The sequence below is a fragment of the Brassica napus genome, chromosome A6, assembly GCF_020379485.1.
Source record: "Brassica napus cultivar Da-Ae chromosome A6, Da-Ae, whole genome shotgun sequence".
NCBI lineage: Eukaryota > Viridiplantae > Streptophyta > Magnoliopsida > Brassicales > Brassicaceae > Brassica > Brassica napus.
In genome coordinates, this window is record NC_063439.1 from 4,472,995 (window position 1) to 4,484,535 (window position 11,541).

At 32.5% G+C, this 11,541-nt stretch overlaps 1 protein-coding gene across 1 annotated transcript; it reads right to left on the reverse strand.

Moving 5' to 3' along the window:
• Positions 1 to 7,889: 7,889 nt before the first annotated feature.
• On the reverse strand, positions 7,890 to 10,064 carry LOC106349753 (G-type lectin S-receptor-like serine/threonine-protein kinase SRK). The gene is made up of 7 exons (XM_048782180.1): positions 9,933 to 10,064; positions 9,678 to 9,839; positions 9,393 to 9,532; positions 9,062 to 9,272; positions 8,722 to 8,950; positions 8,484 to 8,628; positions 7,890 to 8,371 (listed from the first exon to the last, which is right to left on the reverse strand). Exons 1-7 carry the CDS (start codon positions 10,042 to 10,044, stop codon positions 8,036 to 8,038), a joined length of 1,335 nt encoding a protein of 444 aa, XP_048638137.1. The 5' UTR covers positions 10,045 to 10,064; the 3' UTR covers positions 7,890 to 8,035.
• Positions 10,065 to 11,541: the final 1,477 nt, after the last annotated feature.

Below are 11,541 nucleotides of genomic sequence, written 5' to 3' on the forward strand. Positions count from 1 at the left end.
CATACAATAAAAGAAATATTACATGATTCCAACAACTTCCAAACACTATGTTACAAAGGTTCTTCTCCTTCACCTTCTTTTTAAGATATGGCAGAAGAAGAGTATTGACCATGGTTAACCTGAGAGATTGCATATAAGGGATAGCTGAGTACATTCCTGCAACATGTTCAGGCTTGTTTCTTTCGATGTGGAAAACTGGAGCTGCGTTTGGGGGGGGGGGGTTGCTAATATTAGGGTAAACCGTGAGAAGGAAGGTAAAGGCAGACCTTTTGAGTCACTACGGTTAGTTCGTTTGCATTCTGAATGTTGAATACACACACGCTTAAAGGGAAATGTAATATATTTTTTTATTAGAATGAAAACTATTACAACGATATGGTAATATATTAGAGACTTTAAAAACCAAAAGCAATAAGAGATGTCTACTAAACACTCACACAAAGTATACATTATTGGTAGGAGAATGTTGGTTTCAAGCACCATGGTGATGATGCAATGCATGCTTTCTCTCTTCAACATGTAAGCAAAGGCCTTGTTGATCTCAGAAAATGGTACTGTGTGAGTGAGAACTTCTCAAGCTCCAACTCCTTGTTCATGTATTTTTTGACAACCCCTGGAATGTCAGTTTTGGGTTTGTAGTTGCCAAAGAAAGTACCCTTGATATTCCTCTCGTTCAGCAATTTCATCGGATGAGTCCTGAAGGCATCGTCTTTGCTTGGCACACCAACAGGAACCGCAACACCAGTCCTGAAACCTGGGTTTAAAATAGAGTGAGGTTCTCTCCTTTGAGCTTCGTATCTTTAACTTCGAAGTCTTAAACTCAGTGCTAACTGAGTCTTCTTTTTGGTCTCAGCAGGATCAGAATGGCTCAGGCTGGTGGTCAAAGAAGAAGACGGAGAGACTTCAACAGCAACGGTTCAGAGCCACCACTTGTGTTGTGGTTTTGAGTTTACTTGGAGCTCGGAGAGTGAAGTCCTGTGCGTTTTCATCTGAGGATGATGATGATAGAGCTAATGTGCTGAGCAATGAGTACTCAAGAGGGTAAGGCGTGAGGGGCATATCAGTGACAGAAGAAACCATCGGGATGTAGCTTAGTGAAGAAGAAGAAGAAGAGCTCATGGAGTGATCAAATTTGCAGGTATGCCCAAATCTGTAGACCCAAAAATTAATGGAGGATAGAAAAACAGAGCTTCATAATCAAATAAAGAAATTTTAACTTTTTTTGTCAGCACAAATTCTAACTTACCTTCAATTATTTACCAAAACATTATAGTTGACTCATGGGAGTTTCAAGTCAGTAAGGTTTAAGCTAATATATCAGATGCTTGGGTAATGATACTCACATGACACAGTGGGAGGCCAATGTCAGTTGAGCATGAGACCATACGGAGAGGAAGAACCATTTTTGGCTGTAACCGTAGGTGCTTTGAACTTATGAGCTTGGTAAAAACTTAGGTCTTGGTATAACTAGTCTGAATTCCTGCAATGAATGAACGGATTGAGACTAAAACCAAATGAAAATAGTTAGACCAGTTGATAGCATGGAGCTTGTACACCATGAAAGAAGAGACTGGTGAAGTCAACAGGTGAAACCAAATTTACACTAACATGTTCTCATCTAATAACAACATTTTTTTCCATACGTGAAGTCAATTAATACAGAAATTTTTTGAGAGATCACACAATACATTACAGCTACGGCACATATATGCTAGCTAGATCACATAGAGAGAGAGCGCGATTGAAACCAGACGTAATGGAAATCCCATGTACTAGAACGATAAATAAAATATGTTGTTTAGAGTGATACTCTTGACAAGTTTAAAGTGAAGATAGATTTTAGGAATTCAAGTTTTGTAATCACAGAAAAAGGTATGTTGGCTAATTAAGACCATCATTAGACTAAACATTGTACAAGTATATACATACACATATGTTGGAAAATTAGTGAATCTCGTATATATAGAGCATCGTCTATCTTACCTAAAAGTTTTGGGACAATTAGAAATATAGAGAAAGAGAGTCAGAGAGAAGCAATGTTATAGGTGAGAGCCTGAGATGATGGTTCATACTTTCATCATTTATCTTGCTCAGACTGAGCTTCACTCTTCAGCTAGCTTTTGGGTGTGAGTTAGGCTCATCACTAATATGGTATCAGAGCCAGGTTTGGCCCAGCATATGATTTTCCATATAAACAGTTTTCTACTTATGTAGCCTGTAAAAATGGCCCATATTGATGTGGTATTTCCGAGATGTTGGGCTTGGGCTGTTTCCATTGGATTGTTACCCATCCACATCTCGAGGGGGCCTATTGAAGTCCCACATCGTGTGGTGACATGGTCTTTGGGCAATATATATGTGTATGGGCAATCTTCCACTCTTGAGGTAGCTTTTGGGTGTGAGTTAGGCCCATCACTAATATGGTATCAGAGCTAGGTTTGGCCCAGCATATGATTTCTCATATAAACAGTTTCCTACTTATGTAGCCTGTAAAAATGGCTCATATTGCTGTGGTATTTCCGAGATGTTGGGCTTGGGCTGTTTCCATTAGACCGTTACCCACCCACATCTCGAGGAGGCCTATTAAAGTCCCACATCGTGTGGTGACATGGTCCTTGGGCAATATATATCTGTATGGCAATCTTCCACTTTTGAACTAGCTTTTGGGTGTGAGTTAGGCCCATCACTAATACATGTGGACAAATTCATGGATTCCTGACCATGCACCACGAACGAGGACTCAAAATATCATTGCGTGTATTGTCAACCAGTTTTTATGACATAAGCTAATCAATGGGATGAACAAAATCTGAGAGAAGTTGTAATAGACGAAGAGATTGAGGTAATTTATTTTTTGACAACACATTTATTAGACAAGAGAGTGGCGAAATTTTTAAACTACATATACATAAAAATTTTATTTTAATAATTAATTGTATTTATAACATATTTATGTGTTTATGCATCGGTAATAAGATATATACATAACTATATGTGAACATTTGGTTGAGATATATTTATAAATATTAAAGTGATAAGAAGTATTATGTATTTATATTTGATTTATTATATAAAAATAATGAAAAGTAAATAGGGTTTAAAGGGCCTCAAAAGTTGAACCTCGGCAGGTTTAATGAGTTTGACATTTTAGGAAATAGGAGTATATTGTTTTGAGTTTTAGGATCGGTTGGAGAACAAAATACATCAAAATTTGGGTTTGGAGGCTTGTTGGATATGCGGATATACAGTCAATGATAAGTAATCATAGAAATGTAAGGGTATCTCCATCTCTACTTCATTTTTTTTCTCTAAGCAGAAAACTCATAAAGATAAAGTGTAGACTCGTCCTATGAAACTGAATCTTAAGTATTACAACAACCACTGTTAACTTGATAATAGTAAATGTTCATTTTTAGTGTATCAAGTAGACATTGGTTGTACTTTGCCATCATTTTTCATTTTTATTTCTCTAAACTTGAGCTTGTAACCACAAAGGAGGAAAACATACATGTGAGATTTCGTTTGTAGTTTGAGTATGATAACATGTGAAATAATATTATAAATGGATTTTATCTTTTTTGTTCTTATGATTTTTCTCTATTTCTTTTTCAAATTTTATGTTTTTCCATTTTATTATGTAAGTTTCACTAAATTATTATTTATTGACTAAACTTTTCAACAAACTCAAGTTACACTATGTATTTTAATTATTTTTTTCTTTTTAGTGTTTGTTTACATGATTCTCTCTAAATCTAGATCTTGATTATATATTAATTTTTGTTACGATATTCCATCATTTTTTTATAAAATTAAATTTGATGGTCAAAAAGAGAAAAAATAATTCATGAGATTATATATATTTCCATTGGCATGAGTTTGATGAAACGTGAAAAGCAATAGCATAAAAGGATTTTTCTCAATTTTGTTCTTATGAACTTGTTGCTATTAATTTTGTTTTTAAAATTTAAGTTTTTAGATTACATTATGTAGTTCACTAAATTATTATAAATTAATAAAAGATTGATGTGGGAAGTTTTGTTTGACTAAAAATGAAATATTGATTTGAAAATATTTATGGATCATGATATAGATTTGTTAATTGATTTGGTTAAAATGTTAGGAAAATGAAAATTTTAGGACGATTAAATATTTTTTAAAACTATATTTATGTGTCAATCAATACAATACTAAAAGACAAATATAAGCCAAGGAGAGGATGTCCACGTAGGATAGGAAAATCAACCAATCAGAGAGCTCGAAGTTACCACGTCATCTCATTGATTTTTTCGTAAAAAAATGAAAAAACAATGCGAAGGAAATGATCGAACCCGGGTCAGTGTGACATAAATATATGGCAGTTACCACTAAGCCATTGAAACTTTCTTGGACATATATACAAGAATCACTAAGTATGTAATCATAAACTCTTATGTACAATTACAATAATATGAATTCAACTTTCAAGACACTGATACTTTCTTTTGTGAAAAAAATAAGTAATAGACTAAGCAAATATATTCTTTCAAAGTATGAGAACATTGACAAATATGAAAAATCATAGATTTTTGTTTTCGAGACAAAGTTAAGAATCAATATATACAATACTAAAAAGTAAATATAAGCCATGGAGAGGATGTCCATGTAGGATAGGAAAATCAACCAATCAGAGAGGTCAAAGTTGCCACGTCATCTCATTGATTTTTTCATAAAAAATGAAAAAACAATGCGAAGGAAATGATCGAACCCGGGTTAGTATGACATAAATATATGGCAGTTACCACTAAGCCATCGAAACTTTCTTGGACACATATACAAGAATCACTAAGTAAGTAATCACAAACTCTTAAGTACAATTACAATAATATGAATTCAACTTTCAAGACTCCGATACTTTGTTTTGTAAAAAAAAATAAGTAATTGACTAAGCTAATATATTTTTTGAAAGTGTGAGAACATTGACAAATATGAAAAAGCATAGATTTTTGTTTTCGTGGCAAAGTTAAGAATTTTGTAAAAATAAGTTTAACATATAATTTTCGTGACAAATATGAAAAAGCATAGATTTTTGTACAATTTTAACAAAACAACTCAAAACATAGTTCTCTAATGTCTTAATAAAATATTATTTAAGGGTGCAATAATTAAATATATCAATTCAATAAATTTTGTAATTTAAAACAATAACACAACAAATTTTGAAACATTTGTTTAACCTATAGATTTCTTTTCATGAGAATCCAACTAAACAAGATAAAAAAAACAATTAGATTTACAAATATTTAATTACCATTTTATTCAATTTTGATTAATTTCAAATTGTAATAATGTATCTTTTTGAAGTTACAAAAAAAATAATGTTCATTCTTTATTACACTAGCATTATATATAGATTCTATATACACAAATAAACATAATATAACAACATAAGCTTGCTTTTCCAGATTCATATGAAAACTTTTTAAGTTATCCACCAAAGCAAATTAATTAAATCAATCAAATTGTTAGAATACAACAAATTAATATATAATTTAATTTTAAATTAAATTATTTTAAAAGTGTATTTTCATTAAAAACAAAATAATAAATAAGTAAAACTGATTTGATGGTAATTTTATGACATATATATATATATATATCAATTCTGTGAAAGAAATAAAAGCTTAATATGGAAAAAAACTTAAATGCAAAAAAACTCTAAAAATTAAAAAAAAATAAACTAATAAAAATTAAACTATGATATTACTTAAAAGCTTCTTAGACAATATTAATAAAATATTTAAGCGATAATTAGACAAATTTGATTTTTTTTTCCAGCTAAAAGTTTATTATTAATTAGCATCAGTTATTTCAAAATGTTTAAGAAATTATGGACAAAAAAATAGGATGAACATAAATGATTTATGAACTGTGAATAGTACTTAGTAAAGCTGACTTAAATAACACATCTGCACATCCGTTTCCAGTTATTTTTTATGCCTAAATTCAATTTCTTCAGATCAGTTATTCCACAAAGAGATCGTATGAAATATTGTTTTGATATTCAGATTTGTTTCTTGACAGTTAAAAAGATTGATAACTATAAAAATGTCTCATTCAAATATGATATGTCTATAATCGAGTCCCCAACATGAGACAAGTTTGTTTAAAAAGAAAATAATTTCATTTTTCTTATATTATATAATAAATATATACTATTTACTGATAATAAAAATATAGTTATTTATCTATCATAAATATCTATACAAATATGTGAATCAAGTACAACAATCAAACAACTTAATGATTTCCACACAAAAAAAATTAAAAAATATATTTATGTCATGTAGTCTTATTTTATATTCTTTAAATAATATAATACAATATTATATATTATTTTTTTTAGAATTGAGAAATACATATATCAGTTAGACAAATTAAGCGATAATTAGACAAATTTGATTTTTTTTTGCCAGCCAAAAGTTTATTATTAATTAGCATCAGTTATTTCAAGATGTTTAAGAAAGAATGGATAAAAAAAATAGGATGGATATAAATAATATATGAACTATGAATAATACTTTGTAAAGCTAACTTAGATAACACATCTGCACATCCATTTTTAATCATTTTTTATGCCTAAATTCAATTTTTTCAGATCAGTTATTTCACAAAGAGATCGTATGAGATATTGTTTTGAAATTCAGATTTGTTTCTCGACTGTTAAGAAGATTGATAACTGTAAAAATGTATCCTTCGAATATGATATGTTCATAACCGAGTCCCAACATGAGACAAGTTTGTTTAAAAAGTAAATAATTTCATTTTTCTTATATTATATAATAAGTATATATTATTTACTGATAATAAAAATATATTTTTATTCATCTATCACAATTATATATGCAAATATGTGAATCAAGTACAACAATCAAACAACATAATGATTTCCGCAAAGAAAGTTTTAAAAATATATTTATGTTATGTAGTCTTATTTTATATTTTTTAAATAATATAATATATTATTATACATTATATTTTTAGAATTGAGAAATACATATAATATCTTATCCGCGGGTAGCACGGTTAAAAAATCTAGGTCTTATAATACTTCTTGATGAGGTGCCTTAAGGAGAAGAAACTCTGTTCTCTTTTATATATAATCAGGCGTACTATATTATTTTAATATCCTTTAGATATATAGTATAGTACAAGCTTCATCTGATAGTGCTTAAAAATCCTTTTAAAAAATTTAAGTAATGATATATGTATAAAATATGTATATTATTACCAATAAAATATTTTGGTTGAGTTATATATGATTCATAATATACATATCAAATAAATTGGGAGAAGGAGAAGAAGAAAAAAAGAAAGTATAAGACAAAAGAAGATATAAAAAGGTAAAAAAAACAAGAAGAAAATCAAACGGTTCATATTGCTTAGGAATAAGAAATGTAATATTATTCAGTTACAAAAAAAGAGATATTATAAAAAATATTCATAAAACTCTAGAAAATATATAGCATACTGTAGCTAATTTGTTGTTATGGGTATATGCTTAATTGTTGTTTAGTTATGTATATGTGTTCAAATTTAAGATGACATTGACAAAACAATAAAGAAATGGACAACGCTGACGAGAAATAGACGATGTTAGAGCATTTTCATTGGGGGTTCACTCTCAGTCTCTCACGTTTTCCAAAAAAAAAAATTATAATATTTTTGAACTATGAACCTGTTTCACAGAAGTGTCTTATTGTGAACCCGTTTCATCACTGTTTCGGTTATTTTTTTTATTTTTTATTTTTTTTTTAAATCAAACGAAATAAAATAAAATAATAATAATAAATGATTATTGAGCCCTCCTCCTAAGTTTCACTAACGGGGATGCTCTTGAGATGTTAAGCTTATAGTTATTTAACGATTTTTTTTTCAGTAAGATGTTTTTAAACCAAATTAAAAACTTGTGGAAAAGAAACAAAATGGAAAAATACAGATAAAATGATATACACCAAGTTCCAGCTACTTATCAGCCGCATAGTAAGTAATTAAGAAATCACCGAGCATCGATCTCTGAAAACGTGTAGCCGTTAACCGTACAGGAAGTAGATGTTGAAGATTCTCCCTTAAAGTTTGAAGAGGATGGAATACCACTTTTGCCTTCATGATCAATTGGGTAAAAGGCAGGGCGTTTTGGCTTTTGAATCTCAATAGTTTCCTGTTGGAGTTGAGCCACGACCAGGGATATTTTCGGTCTGTCCCTTGCAAAATATTGAGAACACAGAAGTCCCACTTCAATGCATCTCAACACTTGCCAAGACTCTACACAGTCTTGTCTGATCTTCTCATCGATGATTTCACTCCAGTTTCCTTCATTATATTTGTTCCACGCCTTTTCAACAAAAACAAAGAAAACACAATTGATCGTTGTTTCTGTTTCATTCATTCATATTTTTTCTATTTCCCGAAGAAGCAAAACATATCAACTCTAAGAAAAAGCTTACGTAGCCGAGAAGATAGCCAATGGAAGAGGAGAATGATCTGTTCCTTTTCCCGTTAACAATTTCAAGAACAATAACGCCAAAGCTGAAGACGTCAGACGCAGATGAGAATATGCCATGTAACAGGGATTCTGGCGATACGTAGCCACTGCATAATAACGAATCAAGAACTTAGGTAATTGATCTAACAAAAAAAAAAAAAAATACTATTTCAGAAAAATATAAAGTCTTGATAACATACTGAGTTCCAGCCGTATGCTGTGTGAAAACTTCCTTCTCGCTCCTTGCACACATTCGGGCCAAGCCGAAATCGGATATCTTCGGTGTCATATATCTATCAAGTAAGATATTATCAGGTTTCAAGTCCCGGTGTAGAATCAGATCGTATCCCCCTTCTTCGATATATGCTAGGCCTTGAGCTACACCCTTGATAATATGAAATCTCGTTTCCCAATTTAGCTCACCACCACCTACAAAACCGACCAGAATATATATTTATATATCATCAATCTTATTTTTTGACTTATATATATATATATATATATATATATGATTCCCAAATCAAAATTAAAACAGCTAACCAAAAAGATGACGCTCTAAGCTGCCGTTCACTAGATACTCGTATATCAAGAGCTTCTCTTCCTTGTAAACGCTCCAACCATACAGGCGGACGATGTTAAGGTGTCTAAGGCGTGAAATAGACCTCACCTCGGTACGGAACTCATCCAACCCTTGTTTCGAGAGTTGTGAAAGTTTCTTGACAGCGATTTCTTCCCCGCTGGCTAACACACCCTGGTCATAAATTAATTAAGCACTAAAATTAAGAACCCTACATTACATTACATGGTGTGTCAACTACAATGCAGCAGAGAGAGAGGACTAAAAAAAAAAAGAAAAAAAAAAGTGTTTTACCTTGTACACATACCCAAACCCACCATGTCCGATCTCTTGAGAGAAGTTGTCTGTGGCATTCACTATCATGGCAAAATCCATCGGGGCAGATAGTTGATCGGCCTCTATTAGGTTTTCTCTTTCCCTTGGCATCATTATTTCTTCAACAAAAAATTTACAGAAGATCAGTTATAAAGATGTACGTACGTATGCAATTAAAACATACAGAGTAGTATATATATATAGATGATCTTTCTTTTGCTCAAAGAAAAAAAAAAAGAATTCCTCTCCTCTTTCTTTACTTACCAATTGATGATGCAGCGGTGGTGGCTCTTTCTCTTTCTCTTTCTCTTTCTATTTCTCTCGTCTTTTTCCTCCTCCAGTAGCAAAATAATGCTAAAAGAGCCAAAACCACCAAGATACAAACACAAGTACCTACGATCAATCCTGTTTTGCTTTTCTTCTTCCCTGGAATAAAGAAAAAAGAGAGAGAGAGAGAGAGAGAGTTATAAAAGCAAATAGATTCTAAAGAGTTGACAAGTTAATTATTAATGGAATTACCAGCCGTTCGCACATAAAGGTCTAGACCCTCATCGGAATAACTGCGGAGGTCAAGCAAGTCTCCGCTCCATGTTATACAGCTCCAGTTGTCAGTTTCTAGGCTTATGCTCATAGAATAAGCAGTACAAGTGCAATCCCCAAGGCAAATCTTACCGCATTGTTCTGGCTTGGTGATGGACGGGTTAGATTTGGCATTACGGCTGTCTGGAATATTCATTTTCCGAACAAGTGAGAAATGGTCGTCTCCGTTGCAGGTCCAATTCTTTTTCTGCACACACTCTTTTGTTGTCACGTTCATGCTACTGAACTCAAAACCTGGGATACACTCACAAGCTGGAGATGATGAACCAACGCGACAATAAGCGTTCCCATAACATGTCCTATGAAGTTCGCACTGGTCAGGCGATAAGCTCCATTGCTGGTCCCACTTTTTGGCTCTTTGATTCCAGGTGTAGTGTCTCACTGATCCATCATTGTCTAATTGTACTCTTGTGTAGTCTGGCGAAGTAGTAGTAGTATTAATTGACAAATACAAGATATGCTGGTTCTTCCATTCTAATCTAAACAAGGGTGGAGCTCCGATGAACTTGTATCCGTTCCAAGGACCGCTCCTGTAAAGAAGGAAGTCATTATACCAAATGGCAAGAACCGGATACTGCGGAGTTATGAATCCGAAGAAAAAATTTCCTGGTCGTGGATCATCAAATGCTCTCCACAAAGTCAGATACCAGTTTTGGTAATTCCATACTAATTTCATCTCAGGAAGTATGGTATCGGTTGGTTCATCGAAACTCTGCCAAAAGAAATCTTCAGGATTGTCGTTGTTGACATCTTTGAGAACGAGATTACCGTTTTCCAGGAGTTGAGCAACTGCCGTTGTTGTTGAAGATGAAGAACTCTCTCTTCTTCTAGTCGCGAACCACACAGGTTTAGAGTTGTCCCGGATAACCAGCTGATCATCAACCACCTCTAAGGTCCCGTTAGAACTGTGTAAAGGTTCTTCTCTATTACCTACCCAGACATAAGTTCTTTCGGCTACATTTTTGTACCAAATCCCTAAAAACCAGCTCTCCGTTCCTGCAGCTCTAAAGAACCCAGCCTCAAATGTTCCCTTAGAAGACACGAGTGTGCCGCCCTTAACTGAAACCCATCTATCTCCACTCCTTAATATGTCCCCAGAATTTCCGTATTCAAACAATAATATTGAAAGAAACAAAATGTGGCCGAATGACATCATCCTTCTTCTTCTCCTTCTTTCAGTTTTTTTCTCCTTCTTTGACTTGTATATGATTTTGTTAAGGTATGGCTCCTTAAGTTTTATTGTCGTATATCTTTATGTCTTGTCCTCATTTGCTACTGCATAGGCCTAGTACTGCATGTGCTTGACAAACCCACAAATAGTAATATTGGAAATGTGTTTATGCATCTGTCTAGCACATCAAGTTCTTTTTTTTTTTGTTGGTCTAATAGTTGAGATGAAACTAGATATGTCACATATTAGCAAAAGTTTCTCATCAAGGAAACTTACTTGCGTGTTACAAAAAAAAAAAGGAAACTTACTTGCAAAGAAGATAGTAAGCTCGAGACTCTAACATTGCATGACTGCTCT